We start from the raw sequence: 23,571 nt of genomic DNA, 5'->3' as shown, positions 1-23,571 counted from the left end.
TGGGAAGCTGCATATCCTATTAGAGGTCAAGTAAAGTTGGTCTTTTCTTAAAAAAAAACTGCCAGTTTTTTTTAATGACACTATATATTCTTATTGTCTTCATGCATCTCTAGTGTGTGGAGATTCAAACATAATATATCTACTTTGTGTGTATTTAAAACATGTTTATTCTGTGTTTACAAAGAGACTTGTAACAATTATCAATATTCAAAACTATATAATTTGAGCATAACTTTACTTTTACATCTTTAAAATTATATACATGTATATTTTGTTGTAACTAATTCATATCTCAATATCATATATTACATGTATGTAGTAAATACACGTAAATCATGTGGAATCGTACAGGAAATGTAAATTGTTACTTTTATCTAGGACAAAGATTTAATATTCTAATACATTTCCCCATAGACTATACAACTAATTGACCCATTACCCGATATACACGCTTAACGCCTTTTTCAACCCCCCATTTTTGTTGTCTCAAATGGTGAAAAAATGCCTTTATAGGCCCCCAACACTTGTTTTTGTTTGAGAAATGTTGTTGAAAAAAAGTGACCACTTTTTCGGCGCAGCCCCACAACCAAAAGATACATCAACGGGTTGCCAGAAGGGGATGTGCCCCCTTCTGTTTAGGGGTTTGAGGGGGGCGACAGTCCCTCTCATCGCCAAGAAAATTTTGGACTTGTGAGAGGCTAAAAATGACCCGAGATCAATCGTGTAACGAACGCTGAAAAGCATTTGACTCTAACTTAATCCATTGAGAAGTTGCAGTACATGTACTTTGAAATCAATTTTGATGGAAAAAAAATCAACGCAAAATAGTGTTTTTTGGCAATTGTGAGATGCCCCTCGTTGCCTTGGTAACAGGAAATTTAAGCCTGGGCATGTTGTTACAAAGGCAATGGTCCAGTCAACATTTGTACCAAGTTTGATTAGTATTGAAGCAGTTTTTATAGTTTTATAGCAATTTGAACTTGTAACGGGAGACTTTTCAATAAAAACAGCCATTTTTCACAAAACGCTCATGAAGTAATGGGTTAAAAGCATATATATGCCGTGTCATTTATTAATCTTTGCAAACAATAATTTATCATTAAATTTCTAACGTATTTTTTATATATAAATCGGGACACACATTTTAATTAATATGGATTTATATATTCTTACAGTTCGCCAAAGTTTGTCTGCCAATGAAATCGCTTTATTTTGTTTAAATTTTGCCGAAGTATTTTCCATACAGCGCGGTAACTCAACTGTATGCATTAAATTTATACGTTTAATGAGCCGATTTAATGGCTTCCGCCTATTTACATAATGCGTATGCGTGCTCACTATTTGTAACGCTTCTTGTATTTTTAAACATTAAACACGTGCTTAAAGTAGCTGCTTTATGGCTATAATGATGGAAAAGATGTTTTGTTTAAAACTTTGGGATTTTAACGTTCTTTTATGGAGAAATGGCAGGGAATTTGCCCAGAAAGATTAAAAAAATTATCTGTCATCTTTAATAATTATACATATACATAAATCAAGAACTTAAATCAAAATCCAAACAAAAACTGATTGATATATCAGTAATAGTACACCCGATTTTTTAATATGCCCATCACAAATCTTTCACAATAAGTGGCAGTGTTTCTGACATTAATATTGTCAACGTGATAAAAATACATGTATTATTATAATCACCTGCAGCAAAAAAACAGAGTGTTAACATTATCCATATTGCACATGCAGCCATATCATAGTTGAAAAAATATTATATTAATAATAAAATTAAAAATCAATTCAGAAAAAAAATTCGATGTTCCTATATCAATTTTATTTAACAGTTGTTTATTTTGCATACACTTTCCATAGCGACATAGCAATTATATAACTGCTTTACAAATACCTACATGTATGTACATTTGAGGTTGCAACACAATTTTTGTTTTTATCTTAACTTTATTCAAAAGTACACAGTAATTTCCTTGCTTTTATGATAAAACCTCTGGCATTAAAATGGTCAAATGTTATGCGCTACTTAAATGTTATGTGTAGTTATGTGGCAGAGTGGTGTCAATTTTAGATCACAATTTAGGGAGTTAGCACTACAACATAGTTACATACCCTCTTGCATAGTTCGCCAAAGTTTGTCTGACAATAAAATCGCTCTATTTTGTTTAAATGCCGAAATATTTACCATACAGTGCTGTAATTCAACTGTAAGTATTAAATTTATACGTTAAATGAGCTGATTTAATGGATTCCACCAATAACATAATGCACTCGAATAGGCGGGGCTAACTGTAAGTCGGTTAAATGTTATATACAGAGTTTTAAGAAACTAATTTTCTCGCTTCACTTTGTTCTCTCAAAAATTAGTTTCTTAAAACTCTGTATATAATCTATAACCTATACTAAATTACTAATAGTATAAACAGCTCATTAAAGATGTGTATTTTCAAGGACAAAAGGCACCAAGTATATCCAGTAACGCCGGAATGTAAAAATAACGCACGATTCGTGCAATAAGTAACGCAGAATTGTGCAATAAATGGCGGATACCTGACAGGATTTCCAACGCGGTAAGAAAACTGGCCAATATATTTTTTTTTTAACCGAACTGAAAAAAATCAATAGCCGCATACGGCTGCGAAGACATAACTCTTTATCCCTCATCAAGATTATTTCCACGAAATTGTTTACTTTTCAAGATCATTCGTGAAAATGATGGCTTGACCACCGTTTTGAGCGAGATTTTGGCTTTTTGTGGGCTCTTATTAGTACAACAATGCATGTTATTCCGTATAATTTCGATTTTCGGTAGGCATGTGACATAAACCTACTTTCTTGTGATATAGAAAATTGAAAATAAACTGATAAAATGTGATTCAAGCTGTTTTTATGAGGTAACGCCGGAAAATGTGATTTTTCTTATATGGTACAGAATTATTACATAGGTATAACGCCTTTTATCGCCGAATATAATCAAGTTATTTGCGACCTAATAGTCAATGTACTTTCTTCTTAACTTATTTAGAAATATATGATAATTAGATCTTGACAAACTTTCAACATTTTGATTGCAAATTGTAACTTAGTACAATTTGACAATTATTTCCTGAAATAAAATTATTATTTGTGAATATTCTGCTCACGTCTGATCTTGTTAGAAAATAAGAATAATAAACTTAGTTTGCAAATAAATTGAATATGAAAATAAAAGAAAACAATAAAGTGAAGAAGTGTCAGTATATATTTTTTGCCTGAAATAATGCACAAAAAAAGCTTGAAAGTTTCCATATGTCTTTATTGTGTTGGCTGTGATGTGAATCCCAACAAAACAAATATTTGGCTGTAGCAATATGCCTGGTGAACTTCTGTGAAAATAGATTATTTATTTAATTCATTTTTTCTCTTATATAAGGAAGTGACTTGTACTCAAAAGATATTTTACTTAGAAACTATAATGCCCAAAACTTGTAAAAGCATAACCTTATTGTCCTCTGATAAAGTTAAATAAATTATAACCCTTGACGTAAAGATTTACCCAACTCTTAGGGTTTCTTATTATATGTCAACTTGTATGGGAAAAACATATGAACCACGAAGCACTATTCACTTACATCGGCGTTACCTCATAAAAACGACTTGAATAACATTTCATCGGCTTATTTCAATTTTCTATATCACCAGAATTTTAGTAAATATCACTTGCCTACCTAAAATCGAAATTATACGGAATAATATGCATTGTTGCACTTACAAGAGTCGAGAAAATGCCAAAATCTCGATCGCTCAAAACGGTAGTCAAGTCATCATTTTCACGAATGATCTTGAAAAGTAAACAATTTCGTGGAAATAATCTTGATGAGGGATAAAGAGTAATGTCTTTGCAGCCGTATGCAACTATTCATTTTTTTCAATTCGGCTAAATAAAAATATATTGGCCAATTTACTTACCGCTTTGGAAATCCTGTCAGGTATCCGCCATTTACTGCACGTTATTTTCACATTCCGGCGTTACTGGACATTCACGGTGATAGGGAAGACATAAAAAGGCGGGATTTTAATTCGGTTCAGAACAAAATAAAAATCAGGTTAAAAAGAATCAAGTTGTATGTACTTCCGGTTTGCCAACTCCTAACGCAGTTATCTCCCCTTATCAAAAAAAGATTTGAGGAGTTTGCCGGTTTGCAAACAATTCTGACCACTGCAATTTAGTTTCTAATTTATTGTTTTAAGCATCGTTTTGATAATGAATCACTCACCTGTTTAATTTTCTACTGCCTGCGAATTGAAAATAAGTAAAATTTTAAATGTCATGCGATAGGAACAAAATTGTTCCTGAAAGGTACGTTTCGTCCTCAAAACGTTTCGACCCCAGATTATAAATTCCTTTGTACACGTGTAAATGTATGAAAAGTAAGATTTATCTCAAGAATATTGATTACATGTGTATCTTCATAGCTCATATAATAGAATAGAGAAGGACAGAACTTAGAAAAAATGCATGACCAGCAGTCATCGCATTTAGCCGTTTAGGCCTAAAAAAAAAAAATTGTTTTGTTAGGGTAACATGCTCTCAAGGAATAGGTAGGGTAGGTCTGATTTTTTTTTATTCACCAGTATATTGACATTTGCTATTTTGTGCCTCCCGGGTGGCACAAATACATCCCTTCTATGTTTTCAAAGGACATTTAAGGTGTATCAATCTTACGCCATTTTACAAATATTGACGATGTGAACTAAGAGCGGCGATAAAACCTGTACCGTACCGTACCTCAGGAATACGGTATTTTCATCGATTTTTTTTTTTAATTTTTTTATTTTATTTTTTTGGACACGAAAAAAACGGTATGGGTCGGCGTATATTATCAGGTAGGGTTGGGTGACCCGAACAAAACAATTTTTTTTTAGGCCTTAGCACTGGCTGGTGGTCCATGGCCAGTGAAAATTAATTTGGGCCAGTTTAAATTTTAAGAAAATTTCGTATAGTACAATAAATTCAAAACTGGAATTTGGGCCAGTAAATTCAAAATCTTAAATTCAATGTCTGGACCAGTCAGAGCTCAAGCAATAGTTTTCAATAAAGTATGATGAACAATATGTACAACAGCATCCTGATGATATTTTTCAGTTAATAAAATAAATTTTCAGCTCCACTGAGTATAGAATGCTAATGTGAGCTGATGGAAGTAATTTGTGTAAGCTTTGTTCATAATGTCTGTTAATTTTCACTTTTATACAAAAAATCATCATAAAATGATGAAAAAATGGCCTGCCCTTGGGGTAACTTAGTTGACATAAACTTGTTTAGGAAAATACATTGAATTCTTCTTTTATCAAACTGTTATACTTACAGTGATTTTCCTCACTTAATTTGAAAGAGGCCTTAGCCTCTTGATGGGAAAAATTATCACTTAATATCACAAAATTGTTAATTTGGGAAGAAAAAACAGGTTAAAGTTAAGATTTTTGGGAAAACTGCATGATGTTCAAGAAAATTTCAATTTGGAAGAGGCTTTTTATCGGAGTCAGTTATATAAGCAGGAAAATCACTGGCTTAGATATTTGGCATCAGTGTTGCATCTAGGCCCTGCATTGCACGAATTGCGCATATTTTATGCAGATCGCCCAATTTAATGAAGTCAATATGCGCCAAGTCGCGCATTTGACGATCCTTTCAACTTAATTCAGTTTATTTTCATCATATCTTGAACGCTTCAGCTATGTTTGTTTTCACATGCAGTAATGACTATAATATGTACTAAATCCCATGTGGGCCGACTGGGTCATCTCGCATGTTAATTGTAGTATTCGTCAATATTTTATTTGTTCTATTTCCATTGTTGAGCAGACGATAGCTGTCAACAATGTCTAAACGTAAAATAAATGAGTTTTTTTTTTGTATGTCATAGTAAGGTAAGTACATTTTTCAGTTGATTGGGGGACAATGCCCCATAATTTTGCAATTCTAGATGCAACACTGTTGCATGTAGCATTGCCAGGTGGACCTCTATCAAAGTTATATAAATCATGCCCTAGGGTCAAAATTTGCCCTGCCCTGGGGGTCACTTATTTTATGTAATATAGACTTGTCTAGGAAAATTTATATAAAATAGATTGCCTATTGGTCTATAATGGAAGGTTTGTAATACATTAAATGGTAATATTTATAGCTTTAGTATCATACCTAATAACAAATTTATCATTAAAGAATTATGGATGGATTTTGATGGCTAATGTGATATATATCCAGGGTCATTATAGCCCTCTTATTGTTTTTTTTGTGTGTTAACCTATGGCTGTGAAATTGGAAAATTTTATCATATTAGAAAATTCGGAAAAATTTAACAAACCTGTTAAAACATTTTACTTTAAATTTTTTCTCATGGTGACGCATGTGTAATGTTATTTTCATAAATATATAGCCATATTTGCATAGAAAATTATTTTTATTATTTGGAAAAAGGCCATCCTTTGACAACTATTTAATTCAAATGAATATAACTATTTCAGTAAGCCAGTAAAATGAGTACTGCAGAAACATCCAGTATCTCCAACAAAGAAATTGCCGACAGGCAAAAATGTTTAGATTCACTTGGAGAATTTATAGACAAATGTCAGGAAGACATAACATCAATGCTGGACAGTCTTGGCTGGACACCAGAACATTTTATGCAGGTATAGGCATTGTTGTTTGTTGTTTTTATCTGTCATTTTCTGATCATATTCTTGCAAGCTCACTGGATTTAAAGAGTCTTGAAGAACTTATTTAGAATGTTAGTGTGGATAATTATGTACTCGGTCATCCATTTTATAATTAAAAACCAGCTGTCGCCACAGACAGGAATTTCTAGTTCTTGAGAAACTTTTAAGCGGAAACTCTGCAGAGCTTCATCACCGCAGTAAACAGTAATCCTTGAGCTAGATATTATGGTCTGTACAAGCAGCGGTTATAAGATCCTTATAATCTTCATGCATGTGGCATCAGCAATGACCTTGTAAAACTGGTCAAGTTTAACCCACTTTTTCTAGCTGCAAGTTGTTCAACATTCCTTAAAGCAAGAAAAATTTCTTTTGAAACATTATCATCTGATTCATTTTAATAAATGTAGAATGTTGCATCCTTACATAGACTGTCATTCCTCTGTGAGGTTAGCTTAAATAGAATTTGTTTGCCTTTTTTGGGGGGCTTCTAGAGCTAAAAGTAGATTTTTTATGAATGAATGGATTATTTATCACAATTGCTCTGTAGCACCCTTGGATTATCTTCTCTTTAATACAAAAAATGATTATTCTTTTTATCATGCAAAACGTGGCACCAAATTGTTAAAGCAGCATGCCTCCAGATTCATGGTAATTTTCATGAAATTTTTTTAAATGTATAGAGAATTAAAAAATTATCAAATGAACAAAGAAAGTAATTTACACATTAAAAACAGCACTTAATATCTAGGAAAATTGTCAAAAATAGGTCAAAATATGCAAATATAGCCCTTACTGTGTTAGAAACAAAGTAGATATATGGTCATAAATACATATTGTACTGCAAACAATTAGTCATTAATGGCATATTACATGTAAATTACTTCTTGAATTGGGATTATTTTTTTTTTTACTTTTCTTATAATCTTAGTACATTTTTCTCAATGTTGATTTTATTGAAATATTTTGGCTCATCCGAAGGCATGCAGCTTTAAGAGTGTGTTTCTATTTATTAATTAGATATACTAGTGTTATTCATTACAGACTGTTTAAGGTTTAAAGTAAGTAATGATTGGAATAAGTATATATGAATATATAGTACTGTAGGTGTTTTTTCTTTTGTATTTCAGCCAAGAAATCTTTGTGAATGTCCCCACAACAGTGATCATAGGATGCCAAAATCCTCTGTTGAAAAACATTCACATTTGTGTAAAATTGTCAGCCAAGGTTACAGTAAAGAAGATGCTGTAAGTGTAATTGTTTATATTTAATCCTTACTACACTAAATATATAAAATGGACTAAACCAATCATCATTTGTAGGAGAAATTTCAAAAATATTTACTGACTGAATGGCAGAGTGCAGACCATTGTCTGTGCTGGCTGATCTTGGACTGCACTGGTTGCATGGGTAAAATCAGTGCTGCCAGCAAGCTAAGGGTTAAATTCAATTTTTTTTCTGTTTTAGTTAAAATAATTATGTTTTTAAATTTACTGAATTTATAGAATTACCCTGAAACCAGTGCTTCACATAAATCTTGTGGTATCCATTTTAATGTAAGTTTAAGGTGTTTCAATACGGGTACTAAAATTTTGAATTATAAAATTGATCATACTGACTAGGGATGTAGGGCAGGTCCGTGTACTTATGTTTCGTATAGCTGCCAGTGGTAAAATGGTAAATACTAAGTTGCTTTTATTTTTCAAATGTACAGGAGAAGATAGCACAAGACAGGTCATTTTTCTACAAAGATGCAGCATGTGTCCACCCTGTAAAATTAGGTAAGCTTTTGTGTTAGGAACTGGTTTATTCTATTAACTTATAATACAATATTCATGTATGTTAAATCATATATAGAAATCATTTGTTAATCATTTTTTAAAAATCAACCATAAGAAAGGACAAAAACATAAAAGTACCTTTTTGTGTCGCCTTGAAAAAGGCGACATATAAGGGTTACTTTTGTTGGCGGTGTCAGCGTCGGCGTCCCCTTAAGCTTGTCCGGAGCATAAGTCAGTCATTATAAGTCAGATTGACTTCAAACTTGGTATGCATGCTTCTTATAATGACTCGAAGTGCAGTGCACAAGAACTGTTACTCGACATTTCTTAACTTTTGAGTTATTGCCCTTTGTTAATTTTCATACTTTTTTTTGTCCGGGCCATTTCTCCTAATGTATAAAAGCTATGGACTTGAAACTTCATAGGATGATAGATCTCATTAAGAAGAAGTGCAGTGCACAAGAACCGATACTCTGCATTTCTTATTTTTTGAGTTATTGCATTTTGTTAATTTTCATACTTTATTTTTGTCCAGGCCATTTCTCCTAAAGTATAAAAGCTATAGACATGAAACTTCATAGGATGATGGATCTCATTAAGAAGAAGTGCAGTGCACAAGAACCAGTACTCTGCATTTCTTATTTTTTGAGTTATTGCCCTTTGTTCTTTTCATACTTTAGTTTTGTCCAGGCCATTTCTCCTAAAGTATAAAAGCTATGGACATGAAACTTCATAGGATGATAGATCTCATTAAGAAGAAGTGCAGTGCACAAGAACCGGTACTCTGCATTTCTTATTTTTGAGTTATTACCCTTTGTTAATTTTCATACTTTATTTTTGTCCAGGCCATTTCTCATAAATTTTAAAAGCTATAGACTTGAAACTTCATAGGATGATAGATCTTATTGATAAAAAGTGCAATGCACAGAAACTGCTGCTCTGCTTTTCTTATTTTTTTGAGTTATTGCCCTTTGTTAATTTTCATATTTCATTTTTGTCCTGGCCATTTCCCTAAACTATATTGTTTACAAGGCGACACATCCGACTCACGGAGTTCTAGTTTATAAGGAGTTTTACTTTTGTCAAACTATGTTATAGCACATTTCTGTCAGTCTGTCCGTCTCTTACCTACATTGATGTCTGTTTGATAACTTGTTGAGTTGGTAACTATTATATGTATTTTGTAGGGAAAATGTTTATTGCCAGTAGATGACCCTAGTATTGATTTTGAGGTTATAAGATCAAAGGTCACAGTGAGAAATTACGAAAAATCCTTGTCTGCTTAATAGTTTAAGGAAGGAGCCTAGGTTTGTGAAACTTAGTAGGGATTTTGCCAGTAGAAAACTTCTATTGATTTTGAGGTCATTAGGTCAAGGTCAGAGTGACTTTTAAGTAAAATCCTTGTCTGATTAATAACTTGAGAAGGAACAAGCATACATGGAAAGCTGATGACCCGTATTGATCAGTATATTTGCGCAATGGTGCAATGAACTTTAAATTGCATTAAATTTGGTTCTATACTGGTGGCAAAGGCTTATTACTTAAGGGTTAAAATATGTCATGATTTAAACTGTCTATTTCAGACTTGGACACTTTAAACTCAGTGCTATGGAATCATCATGTACAGAACCATTCAGGTACCTTAAATTGTTTTTATTATTACATGTACTTAATACTGTTACGTGAAAGCTTTTTACAAAATTAAGAATGTAACTTATTAGTTGTATTTGAACAAACCATTAAAGTGCTTGCCATTCTTTGCTGAAGCTACTGATTCCGCAATTTGTTACATGTGAAATATAATACTCCCCTTGCATGCAGAGTACCAGTTACTTTTTCAATGTAAACCATTGTTTAAAATCTTGAAATAAGCTGTTTGAAGTGTGCGCTAGTATTCCTACACATAAATAAGCTAAATAGTTTTTAAGTGAATAATTAGTTATGGTTTACGGTTGTTTTAATTATTGTAATACTTCAATGTTTGTAATACTTAAATGTTCATGTTATTTAAGATTGTTTTTCTATGGTATTAATGTAGTTTCTGATAGAATTTTTATATTCCTGTGGATTATTTTGTATGTGTGGCATTATTTGAGTATTTAATGGCTTTATTTCATTATTCTATGACACTATTTCAATATTTTATAACATTATTTCAGTATTTTATGGTTACAAGAAGGTGCCACAGACAGGCGAGGAGGAGCAGGTATTGATGAGTAGGGAGGACAGGTTAGGAATAGCAGAGTATGTTATAAAGAGAGCTAAGGAAGCAAATAGACTGAAGGAACTAGGACAGGACGAGCTTCTTGTGTCAGAGAACCTGGCCGATCTCATTAAAAAAGGTTTGTTTGTTTAATTTGATGAGCTTTAAATGAACTCCACTGAAGGTCTTAAACCATAGGGGAATGGAAAAATGTTTTTTCGAAATTTTTTATATCGTTTGATGAAGGTTTGGACTTATTAAATAAGGTTTTGATCATTTGCTCATCTCCGTTTTTTCAGAATAATCATTTTGCTTGTGCAAAATGACTCATATCTGGCTTAGAATTGCTCACAGAAAAAAAATAATTCTGAACACTATTGAATGGTAATGTTGGTTTAAATAGATTTTACTTTTTTGAGGACTTTTACTAAATTTTGTTCTTGTATAAAATTAGATTATCATTATGAAATTAGTGTTATAAATTTAGAGTTGAAAAATTGAAACTTTAATCTGTATAGAAGAAAATGGGAAGAAAATGTGTATGAATATATTTTGTATCAGATAATGAGGAAAGAAAATTAGATCCATTTGAAGAGATGGCAGCTCTGCGTGATTACAGGAGGCGAAGGCAAACATATAGAGCTAAAAATGTTCATATCACGAAGAAATCTCACACTGAGGTATGTACATTATGATTATGGTGATAACATATCAAGATGTGTTAGTGTAAATAGCCTTGGCTTTATTGAAAATGGGGAAATGTATTTGTATACTGTGTCAGACCTTTGTTGTCAACATTTTGAAAAAAAACCTGAAACTGTTGGAATGGGGAAAATCATGTCATATTGTGTCTCATTAGAGAAAAAAAATAATGTCTCAACTAGGAATTTCAGATGAATTAAAGCTTCGATGTTGTTGTGTTATATTCTTTGCATAGATTTCTGAAGGAGAAAAGTCAATGCTACAATTCTAACACATAGCAGTCCATTCATGAAATTTTAGCATGGTAACAGTTTACCGTTAAAGATCTATTTTTAGTCTTTTAAGTTGTTGTAAAACAATGTCTAAAATAACCAATTGGGAATATTTGCTAAACAATTGGGAAAACAACACACTTTTGGCGAATACCTCGTTTTACGTCAAGTACAACTTTAAAAAAATACTTAAGAAAAAAAAAGGCTTGTAAAGATTTCCTAAGAAAACAAACAATTGTGTCTAAATGGGAAAAATGTATTTTATAGCTAATTGCTCCATGGATTTTAAGTACAATAGAGCATTTTGTCATAAGATTAAAATTAAAAACATAAGTCTGAAAAACTGTTCCTTGGGTTAGGTGAAATTTCCTTTTCACAATTGGTCTCAGACATTGAGTTTAATGGCCAATAATTTTTCCCTGCTGGGTCGGAAATTATATAAAATAAGTTTATTAATCTCACTTGTGGAAAAATTGATGTTTACTGGTTAGTTATCCAGGAAAGCCAGTTAGGTGAACCGACTGTCGAGATATAATCAAACATATATAATAGTCGGCATAACAACCAAGCAAAACAAAACAAACATTATTGAATAAAAGATATAGTATTCTTAATGTAATAAAAGTTTGTGCTGGTGTAATATTGTAGATAACACGTGAAGTAATCAACAATCAAATGGAGATGTACACACAGTCGCTCAAGGATGAAATGGGACATTCTCAAATGTAAGTGTTTTGTTCCTGTATTTTTAGCTCACCTGTCACAAAGTGACAGGGTGAGCTTTTGTGATCGCTTTTCTTCCGGCGTCCGTCCGTCCGGCGTCCGTCCGTAAACTTTTACTTTAAATGACATCTCCTCATAAACCACTAAGCCAATTTCATCCAAACTTCACAGGAATGTTCCTTTGGTGGTCACCTTTAAAAATTGTTCAAAGAATTTAATTCCATGCAGAACTCTGGTTGCCATGGCAACCAAAAGAAAAAACTTTAAATATCTTCTTTTAAAAATCCAAAGAGCTAGAGCTTAGATATTTGGCATGAAACATCTTCTAGTGAATGTCTACCAAGTTTGTTCAAATAAAAGCCCTGGGGTCAAAATTGGCCCTGTCCCAGGGGGTCATAGATTTTCCCTATATGCATATAGTAAAAACTTAAAAAATCTTCTTTTAAAGAACCCAAAGAGCTAGAGCTAAGATATTTAGCATGAAACATCTTCTAATGAGTGTCTACCAAGTTTGTTCAAATAAAAGCCCTGGGGTCAAAATTGGCCCCGCCCCAGGGGGTCATTGATTTTCCCTATATGCATAAAGTAAAAAAACTTAAAAAATCTTCTTTTAAAGAACTCAAAGAGCTAGAGCTAAGATATTTAGCATGAAACATGTTCTAATGGGTGTCTACCAAGTTTGTTCAAATAAAAGCCCTGGGGTCAAAACTGGCCCCGCCCCAGGGGGTCATTGATTTTCCCTATATGCATATAGTAAAAACTTAAAAAATCTTCTTTTAAAGAACTCAAAGAGCTAGAGCTAAGATATTTAGCATGAAACATGTTCTAATGGGTGTCTACCAAGTATGTTCAAATAAAAGCCCTGGGGTCAACACTGGCCCGCCCCGAGGGTGTCATTGTTTTTAACTATATGTGTATAGTAAAAACTTTAAATATCTTCTTTTAAAAATCCAAAGAGCTAGAGCTTAGATATTTGGCATGAAACATCTTCTAGTGAATGTCTACCAAGTTTGTTCAAATAAAAGCCAGGGGGTCAAAACTGGCCCTGCCCCAGGGGTGTCATTGTTTTTAACTATATGTGTATAGTAAAAACTTAAAAAATCTTCTTTTAAAAAACCCAATGAGCTAGAACTTAGATGTTTAGCATGAAACATCTTCTTATGGGTGTCTTCTACCAAGTCTTGTTCAAATAAAAGCCCTTGGGTAAAATTGGCCCGGGGGGGGGGGGGGGGCTATATACAGGTGAGCGACCTCAAGGGCCATCATGGCCCTCTTGTTTATTAACCAGGTTTTTCAATTTTGAAAATCCTGGTTATTAAGAATTGGGGTATGGCGGGCGGATGGGCGGGCGTCAAATGAAATTGTGTCCGCTCTGTAACTCTTCAACCTTTGAAGAATTTTGATGAAACTTCAGACAAATGTTTACCACATCAAGATGACGTGCAGAACGCATGTTCCGCATGGCTGGCTCCAAGGTCAAGGTCACAGTGACATTAACATTGAAATCCTGTCCGCTCTGTAACTCTTCAACCCTTTGAAGAATTTTGCTGAAACTTCAGACAAATGTTTACCACATCAAGATGACGTGCAGAACGCATGTTCCGCATGGCTGGCTCCAAGGTCAAGGTCACAGTGACATTAACATTGAAAATCCTGTCCGCGGGCGTCAAATGAAAATTGTGTCCGCTCTGTAACTCTTCAACCCTTTGAAGAATTTAGATGAAACTTCAGACAAATGTTTACCACATCAAGATGACGTGGCAGAAACGCATGTTCCGCATGGCTGGCTCCAAGGTCAAGGTCACAGTGACATTAACATTGAAAAATCCTGTTTACATGATTTTAACTTGATTTGGCAGTCAAAGGTCATATCATCTTTGGAGGTAATTTAAAAAAGATATGATATATTATTTCATGTCTACTTTGTAACTTGTTTTTCATTATACAGAATTATCAATATAATTATAGTGAACAAATTCTTCTGTGCTGAACTCGTCCTACATTTCTCAACGGATTTTGTTCAAACTTTCACAGAAGCTTTGTCATCAAGCACCCTGGCACATATTGTCGGGGTTTTTGTGATTGGATAGTTTTTTGACCTAATTATGGCCCTTTTTTTTTTCCTTATACATAATATTATAGTGAACACTTCTTCAGTGGCAATTCCTCCTACATTATTCATGTTTTACATTGCACATAGTTACATTGTTTGTTGCTTGTATTTGTATTTCAAATACAACATATTTATCTACAATGGTGATAATTGAAAACCTGGTTTCATGGCATTGCCATGTTTCTTGTTATATGTGTGTAGTAAAAACTTAACATTATGAAACATCTTCTAATGGGTGTCTTCCAAGTTTGCTCAAATAAAAGCCCTGGGGTTTAAACCGGCCCTGCTCCGGGGGCCTATATACAGGTGAGCGACCTCAGGGCCATCATGGCCCTCTTGTTTGTATTTTTATGAGTTTTGGATATACTTTGCAATTTCGGAACAATGTATGTCAAGAATGTAGGTAATATCATATGCATCAAGTAAACCTTATAAAATGTCTACTGGAAACAGTGCCTCCCTCGTTACTGGGTTTGAATCCTATCAGGGACTATGGTTTGATTCTTTTATATGAGGAAGATAATCCAGCTAGCTTATGGAAGCTGGTTGGTTTGTCCCAGGTGCCCACTTATACCTGAAATAATGATCATATGGGTATTTTAGGTCGTCCTTCACCTGTAAAGTTGTGAAGTCCCTATATATGATCTTGACCATATGGATGTGACTTAAATTAAACAAAGCAAAAATATTTCATTCTCAATATTTGATTATTGTCGTTCATAATACAAAAATTAGCTTATTGAACTAAACCATTTGGATAAGTAAATTTACAGGGAAAATTTATATCTTTATAGGTTAGATGACCAGGCTGAAACAGATTCTAGAAGAATAAAAACAGAAGACAGTACTGGAGAGAAAGATAGAGATGATAGGTCTAGACATAGAGATAGTAGAAGATATGATAGAAGTAGATCCAGAAGTAGAGATAGATCATACAGGTAAAGAATTGTTGGTTTGTTTAACTTATTTGTTTTTTAGCTCAACTGTTATATTTATATAATAGGGAGTGCCAAACACTCATTCAAGTGTCAGCGTCACACTTATGGTTAAGTTTTTCCAACCACATCACGTATTTCCTATATCCTTTGGGGTGCTTTGAAACTTCCAATCAACAAACCTTTTTTTTGTTTTCAAATTTACTTACTCCAATGGCAATTAAGTAAAAAAAAATAAGAATGACTTTGTGTCAAACTTACTTGCCTAGTGGTTCTTCCATTACAGTTTCACCAGCAGTGTACTTGACCAAATATAATTCAGTATTGTACAGTATAATAATATGTAACTACCCTTTCTGCCAGTATCTAACTTTAAGAAAGAAGGAATATTTTACAAGGAGAAATTCAGATGAAGCCAAAATCATTGTTAACAGATATTTCAAGTCCTCTCGGAACCCTGAATGAAATTTGGCCAAACCGAAGTTCTGCATCTTATTATAAAATGTGTATTCCAGGTCCTCGAGGAGGAGTAGGTCTAGGAGTAGGGATAGAAGCAGCAAATATAGCAGAGTAGAGAAAGAGGACCGATTACAGGACAGTAGACGTAGAAGTAGGTCAAGAAGCAGAGAGAGTGGAAAATCTAAATACAAACGTAAAAATAGGTCCCGCAGTAGATCAAATAGCTCTGAAAGGTAAGAAAAAAAGATTTTAATAATATATGTAACTGTTACGGTCTGAAGCTTTAAGAGTAATTGTAATGTTTTGAAATAAAAAACTGAGACTAACATATATATAACACACAGTTTTGTGAGTAACAGTCAAAATATCATCCGAAGGAACATACTAAAGTGTGATATTTTTGCTGTTACTCACAAACCTATGATTTTTACTGTGACAAAGTAATGTTATCTATGTAACAGTACAAAAATTTTTATCACATGGTACACTTAAATTCACAATAAGAAATTATTCCCATGGCCTATGGGAAATTAACTTTACAAAAAAAGTGATGGGGGTAACAAAAAAAGATATATTGAAGGGATGTATTATGGTTGCTACTTTTACTTTCTAGTTTTTACAAACCTACCGTATTGATCATACACTATCTAATAAATGTTAATGATATAGTTACAGGTAGTGAATGTTGTAAATAAAATACCTATTTCCATCTTTAGACATTGTGGTTGAGGATTGCCATTTGATAATAAGTTTATATGACTGAAAAATCTTGGCAGTTACTGAGTGCGTAAATGGTTTATATGATTTTGGCGAAGAAATATTTCAGAAAATTACAGATGTACTGTCACATTTCAGGTCCAAGAAACCCAAACATAAAAAACACAAGCATAAACACAAGAAACATAAGAAATCTGACAGGAAAAGTGAGGACAAAGAAAGTGCTGATAAGGGGGACAACTCTGAGAAAACATTGGAGGAAAAGTGAAGTCAATATTGAAAAGGGAGATGATTCGTATCAAGTGAGGACAAAGAAAGTGCTGATAAGGGGGACAACTCTGAGAAAACATTGGAGGAAAAGTGAAGTCAATATTGAAAAGGGAGATAATAAGTATTAATAGTTTGATCAAAAAGTGAGGACAGAGAAAGTGCTGGTAAGGGAAACAACTCTGGGAAAGCATTGGAGGAAAAGTGAGGACAGCTTGAGAGGGGGGATAATTTCATACTAATTATTAACTCTAAAGTAAGTTTTATTTAAATTGAGATGATTAGTATTGAGAGGGAAAGTAAAATGTGATGAAATATTGCAGGAGTTATGTGATGGCCTAGATTCCTATGTCAGAAATTTCTGTTTAGACAGAACTGTGAAACTCCTTGATGAAGCAAAAGTAATATTGCTGATGAAATTTAAGGTGCCATCCACACACATAGTAATAATAAATAAAAGAGCAGAAAGTTAATATCCATCAGGAAAATTGTAAAGTTGTTTTCATTGAACTTCACTTGTGTTAAAATGTGACAAGAAACAAAACAAAAGTATATGAAATATGTTTTGGGGAGTAATTGCAATCTTTTATAAAGGCAGAGAAGGAAAGTTTAAACTAGCCCAATTCCTGAAAAGGACCAAAACAAGTTAAAATCTCACTTTCAGAACTTGTTTTGTCATGATTCTCTACCATCATGCATCAATTATTACCAACTATGGCAATTATTTGTTTTCTTTCTTGATTCAAGTACTTTTTTGCCAAGATGTTCTTAGGTTATATGCTTTGTATTTCATTCTTTTAATTTCATGTTACATGTATATCAGCTTATTCCCTGTTGCAAATATCAGGCAGGGAATATTGAGATGGTGTTGTCTGTTTTGAGAATTGTGAATTTTTGATTTATGACCCTCTGTAAATTTGAAATACAGTAACAGTAGGCCTTTTAGACCCAATCTAGGTATAAAAGGGCAGAGATTTTTCAAAATATTTGATGTAAAATGTTTTGTTTTTTTTACCAATGAAAAAAATTCCTAAATGAAGCTAAATGATTAATTTATCAGTCTAGATAAGAAATTTGAAAATGTATGAAGAAATAGGTTTTTATAATTTCAAAACAATTGATAACAGAAATTCAAATTTAAATTAAGGGGAGTAGTGTGTTATGTAAATAATCATGTGACCACATTGCTTGTGATCATAGCAATTGGATCACATGGAAATCCATGCACATGCAATGAAAACAAACAGAAATAACTGAAAACAAACAGAAATAACTATATACTCTAGTTTGTATTTATCACTCTTGTAAGCATATCAATTTTACAGACACATTATATTCAAGTAATAAATAGTAATTCTCCATTTCCATGGCTAAGGCCACCAACAGTGTCCAGTGTAGGGTTGTCCTGGTAGCTAAGGATACCTTTCCTTTACTAAATTTAAAAAACAATTTAGCATTGTATCCCATTGAATGAAAACGGTGCTTTCATCATTTCTTCCAAGAAGTCGTGCCTTCTTTCTCAGATACTTTCTTTTACGCCAAGCATTTCATCTTTTCATCATTCACCAAAACTTTTTGTATCTGATTTTTCTTGAAATTCTATTTGTTGGTTTTGGCCTTGACCCCTTTCCGATCGATGACTGTTCATTTGCAGTTACACAAGGAGAACAAAAACAGTATTCACACGAATTATCATCTGTATCTGTGGAATCAGAAACAGAAACGTTAGTTTTATCTGCTCTTTGCATTGTACTAGTACAAGTATTAGCTGTCTCTTTGTCCATGTCATCTATATTTCCCGCGACATGTTGTGAGCATCGTCTGTGACCTTATTTCTCTTCTCCAGGTTGCCAATAGACATTTTGGAAAAAAGAGGAAAATTAAACGTGAGGGGTCATGGGGGCCGCGTGCCCCCCCCCCCCCATGCAGACGAAGCCCCCGGAAGCTTCTGGGTTTTCATCCTTTTCAGATGGTCTAAAATGCATTTCCTTTTAGTGCTTTATCAAATATTTTCATTAACTGATATTGTATTACTTTGACTGGCAGTAACAAAGTTAAGGCAAACTTTAATTTCAATGAAATTAATCAGTATCTATAACTGTAATATATACATCTTACCATAATTAATTTGTTTTGAACATAGTCGACATGAAGCTTGTCCAGGAATATTTTTTTTGACGAAATCGTCACCAATGCAGACGGTTGTCTCGGTTGATCCGATATTCACATTTACTGTGTTCTCTAACCATTTCAAATTAAACTTATTTTTAACATTTTTGTCACAGTCTTTGATCTTCGAAGCATTGTTGGAGTTAATTGCTGCCATTATTCATGTAAAAAATATCTTTCTTGCTAATCGGCCAACGTTTTGTTTTGCTTTCTTCAACTCCAGAAAGACGCTACGATTGGTCGGTATATTTAACGCTATCGTTCATTGGCTTACTATAATAGCGACAATAACTGAACATACCCGAAAAGCAGTACGATCTAAATATTTACGGTACGGTCTAAACATTTACAATCGGCGGACAATAGACGGTAGCAAACTCGGCGAAAGAGACCCCCACCCCACAAATTTTCTCCTTGGATTTACATCGTTCTCAAAAGTGGTTCGAGGATCCGCGGAAAATTGGCATCCCTGCTCTTCTCTTGTATTGATGAAAGTGTTGAAAAATCCCAATTATTGTGGTTAAGAAGAGCTTCAATGCTAAGTTTCTGCTATTCAGTGACCAGTAACGACAAAACAAACTTATCCTTTAGATTTATCAAAATCAATGGGGAAAAAAAAATCCTTCCTAAACTGATTTCAGAGAGAGGTCATCTAAAAAATATAGTAGATGCAAAATATGCTATTGTTGGAGGATACAATTGCAGTCATATTTATTGTTTAATATCATTATGTTTATAACCTAATGATATCAACTTTGAAATAAAATCAATTCTTATATTGACTTGTCTCAGAAAATCTACACTAATCAAGGGCGTAGCTTGGCTGAAATTAATGTTACTGGGTTAAGGGGTCATTTAAGGCTCCCTTGCATGTCCAAGTTGATAATAATAATTGATGGAGGTGTAGATAGTAAAACTTGTGCTTCAATTGATCTCCAGAAACCAGTCCAACGCAGGCCTTGTTCACCCCATCAAGCAATATTGCACCTCAACCGAAGATTCTCTTTGCCATTATCTTTTGCTTTTTTCCAGTCTAAAGGGGGATTGAATCGCCCAAAACCCACACATCAGCATCTCTTTGCCGAAGCCTTTTCTCTGCTTCGGCCAGCTTTTCAAATGACCTTACCGCCTCTAGACTGCGCAGGCTATCCATTAGTGCATGTCTGTTGTGCCCCTATGGCAGACCTCTGAATGGGGTGGAAGTTCATCCCCTCTCGAGAGTTCAGTGTCAGGTAGTGCGTTCCCAGTATTTCTAACTGGACTGCGAGTCTACCTTGCAGGCTGTACATCTTTGAGCTGTCCTCTAGGTCTCAAATTATGTTGAGATGGTATTCTGTTATGGCGTCCATAACCACATGGCATTATCTCTAATTATTCTAGTTATTATTTAACTTGTACAATGTATCGTAAGTAAAAGAAAATTGCACACACATTTCGTGCTTTTATAGCCAATTATCTGGTGTTTGTTTACAAAATATGAATTAAATTGTAAAACAGGAACCAGTAGTATTGTACACATATCACAATAAGGTTAGAATTAATCCAAATGCATAGCAACAGCTGACGTAAAAAAACGCTGATTTCTCGAAGAATAAATTGAATTATTAAAAGTTAAAAATAATTACTATTATTTCAATGTCCTTGGTCAATGTTATATATGTATATACATTGCATAAACAGAAGCAAACAAATGACGCTTTCACTTGTCAGCAAATAGAATTGCCAAATGCTGATTTTTTTTTGTTGTGTTTATGTATCTACAACAGCGTCGGCCTGGATCTCCTTGTCTCTTGGATTTGCAAAAGTACTAAGCCAGAGAGGCGACCAGTGGTCATTGTTAAGCACATGAGAATCTTTAGCCTTCCCATGCTGCTGAATGAACGTTCAGGGCTTGTGGAAGAAACTGGCACTGCTAGAAGCAAATGCAAACACCTGTTTTCCATTTGGATAGGATTCTATCAGTATATCCTGCAGCACAGATTCTATAGTGGACGGAGCCTGCAATTAGTGAAAAATTGCGTCATGTCTTCCTGTGTCCGCACTCCTGTATAAAAGTTTCCTGATGTTCCTTTAAATCCTCTTGTACAACATAATTAATTTCAGCAAACTGTCTATTACTAGCTTATCTTATCTTATAACAGCATATTTACCTAAATTTTTCGCATCTACCAAATTGCTTGCTTAACTTGGGTCTATGCATTAATGTACACATTCTGTAAAGTTACGTTTAAAATGGTTGGTAGGGCATCTCTTTTTAGTTGCGGTCTGAAAACTTCGCCACATCCAACACTTCTCAATACTGAAGGACTTTTCTCAAAGGCCGACTCCTCAAAGTGCTTAGAGCAAAGTCTGCTGTACATATTTGGTACATATACACGTCCTTTAAACTTTTCATCACTTCTCCCGAGTCTTTCAGACCCCGTCTTCCTCAATGTCTTATTTGTGGGAAAGGTAAAAAAACTTACTTTATCTCTCCCAGACCGAGTATTACACCCGAAAGCAGCACACACAACCTTGGTGGCTGATCGTCAAAATATCGGAACAAATTATCAGTTCCACGGAAGATTTTTCACAGAATAATGTCACAATATTCACACACACACACACACAAAATGTATAATCCTTGAAGAAAGTGATAAAAATAAACAAATATAAACGAAGAAAACTCCATTACAAAGCAACGAAAAGTGTATGGCATATACGCGCGTTATTATTGTTTAGACAGGAAGTGTTCACTAGTGACGTCACACGGTCAAATCTACAAGGGAGGTGAATAATGTAAGCTGAGCTAGGGGATCCATTTTTTTTCACAAAAGTGCGATTTAAGTTACCAAAAAACGTTTTTCAGTGTGAAACAATGCTATTATCAGATTTTAATAATTCTTTAGAACTTAAATATGACCTTTAAAGCAGGTAAAAGTGACATGCATTTTACATAACATAAATGTTTTATCGACAGGACTGTTTTCCCTAGCAACACATATTCTTTCAAGTCCAAAATCTGATCATCTGTAAACAGTATGATAGTCGTTGTCAGTCCACTAGTTCTGATGATTGATCTTACAAAAGGGTCTTTCTCCGTCACTTTGTTTTCTAAGGTCCGTATCTGGTTCGCAAAATTGTCTTTATGTCCGTTTTCTGTCTTCTTTCTGTCGTTCCCTGTACTGTTTATCTTAAATTTGTCTCATTTCTGTCGGGCCAGTTAACACGTCATATTTTGCTGTCAACTTGTCTAGGATCTTTTGAGGTATAATTTTTCCCCTTGTCTATTACATGTGGCGGTATTCTGGTTTATTCAGCTTCAATGTCTGTCGAGTTTCCATGAGGGCACAGTCTGGGAAAATGACCAACATATTTAACAATAGTACATTTGCTACGGGCACCACTGTCACCAAGCCATGTCACTTTCTTGTTATATGTCTGGTCCTTTTGAGAACTGTATAATACCAATGTGTTCGTCCATGCTCTTTTCTACTTCCTCTAAGTCTAACATGATTTGCATAGAGCGTGCAAAAATAGTCGGACTTCATTTTATCTATGTGTTGACGCCTTAGGTGAGGTGTAAGGCGTTTAAAGTATTCTTTACAGACTGGACATCTGTAAGAATTACGAATCTTTGTCATCTAGGACTTGCCTATCTCTGTCCGTGTCATGCGTCTCTGCTGGTGGATGGAGGACTTGCCTCTCCTCGGGGTTCACTGGATCATAGGGAATCGTTTCATCATCTGAAGGCTCGCTAAACTCAGCCGTAATCGGGTAATCTACCTGCCAAGGTGGACGGAAATTTTCTTTTCTTGGGGGTAATATATATCCTCCCTTTCAGGTTGGGGCTCCAATGGACAATATTCCACTTTCTCCTTAGATTGTTTCTTAAAACAATATAAACCATTTCTGCAGTATGTTTGATTTAAAAGATTCCCTGATAAAATATAATAGGACGTGGGGGATGAACCTTTGCTGGCATCCCAGGCACCACAGTCATCAGGGAAGTTGCTTCTTTTTCCATAATATCAATACACATCGCTGTAAATTACCAGCTTATCATATCTTGTAACAATAATTAACCTAAATTTCTCGCATCTACCAAATCGCTTGCTTATCTTGGGTTATGCATTTGTACTTATTCTGTAAAGTTGTTTAAAGCAGGTAACAGTGACATGCATTTTACATAACATAAATGTTTTATCAACACTTAGGACTGTTTTTCCCTAGCAACACATATTTTTCAAGTTCAAAATCTGTTCATCTGTAAACAGTATGATAGTCGTTGTCCGTCCACTAGTTCTGATGATTGATCTTACAGAAGGGTCTTTCTCCATCACTTTGTTTTCTAAGGTCTGTATCTGGTCCGCATATTTGTCTTTATGTCCCTCTTCTGTCTTTTCTTTCTGTCATTCCCTGTACTGTTAATCGTAAATTTGTCTCAATTATGTCGGGCCAGTTAACACGTCCTATTTTGCTGTCAATTTGTCTAGGATCTTGTGAGGTTTCATTTTTCCCGTCAATTCTTTAATCTCGTCCATTACAT

At 34.1% G+C, this 23,571-nt stretch overlaps 2 protein-coding genes across 2 annotated transcripts; one reads left to right on the top strand and one right to left on the bottom strand.

The window, feature by feature from the left end:
- The first annotated feature begins 4,141 nt into the window (after positions 1 to 4,141).
- LOC132744075 (U11/U12 small nuclear ribonucleoprotein 48 kDa protein-like) lies at positions 4,142 to 17,269 on the top strand. The gene is made up of 11 exons (XM_060732682.1): positions 4,142 to 4,345; positions 6,514 to 6,678; positions 7,833 to 7,949; positions 8,417 to 8,483; positions 10,067 to 10,120; positions 10,643 to 10,825; positions 11,248 to 11,366; positions 12,309 to 12,385; positions 15,291 to 15,434; positions 15,947 to 16,123; positions 16,746 to 17,269. The coding sequence occupies exons 2-11, from the start codon at positions 6,526 to 6,528 to the stop codon at positions 16,873 to 16,875; spliced, it is 1,221 nt and encodes a 406-aa protein (XP_060588665.1). The 5' UTR covers positions 4,142 to 4,345; positions 6,514 to 6,525; the 3' UTR covers positions 16,876 to 17,269.
- A 1,167-nt stretch (positions 17,270 to 18,436) lies between these two features.
- LOC132744076 (uncharacterized) lies at positions 18,437 to 23,362 on the bottom strand. The gene is made up of 6 exons (XM_060732683.1): positions 23,345 to 23,362; positions 22,809 to 22,912; positions 22,412 to 22,479; positions 21,254 to 21,564; positions 20,948 to 21,041; positions 18,437 to 18,702 (listed from the first exon to the last, which is right to left on the bottom strand). The coding sequence occupies exons 1-6, from the start codon at positions 23,360 to 23,362 to the stop codon at positions 18,437 to 18,439; spliced, it is 861 nt and encodes a 286-aa protein (XP_060588666.1).
- Between the last annotated feature and the right edge of the window lie 209 nt (positions 23,363 to 23,571).

The sequence above is a fragment of the Ruditapes philippinarum genome, unplaced genomic scaffold (genome assembly GCF_026571515.1).
Source record: "Ruditapes philippinarum isolate M1 unplaced genomic scaffold, ASM2657151v2 ctg1590_1_1_1_1, whole genome shotgun sequence".
In the NCBI taxonomy this organism is placed as follows: domain Eukaryota; kingdom Metazoa; phylum Mollusca; class Bivalvia; order Venerida; family Veneridae; genus Ruditapes; species Ruditapes philippinarum.
Note: the sequence above shows the minus strand (reverse complement) of the source record. Positions and strands in the feature narration are given on the sequence as shown.

Bases quoted from the DNA above. Each gene is read 5' to 3' on its own strand.
- LOC132744075 (XM_060732682.1), top strand. From the start codon at position 6,526: ATGAGTACTGCAGAAACATCCAGTATCTCCAACAAAGAAATTGCCGAC. The intron at 15,435-15,946 runs GTAAAGAATTGT...TGTGTATTCCAG, and splicing joins AGTAGAGATAGATCATACAG to GTCCTCGAGGAGGAGTAGGT. The intron at 16,124-16,745 runs GTAAGAAAAAAA...GTCACATTTCAG, and splicing joins AGATCAAATAGCTCTGAAAG to GTCCAAGAAACCCAAACATA.
- LOC132744076 (XM_060732683.1), bottom strand. The intron at 22,480-22,808 runs GTAGATTACCCG...GGTATTATACAG, and splicing joins ATTTCCGTCCACCTTGGCAG to TTCTCAAAAGGACCAGACAT. The intron at 21,042-21,253 runs GTGTACATTAAT...CACTAATTGCAG, and splicing joins TAAACGTAACTTTACAGAAT to GCTCCGTCCACTATAGAATC.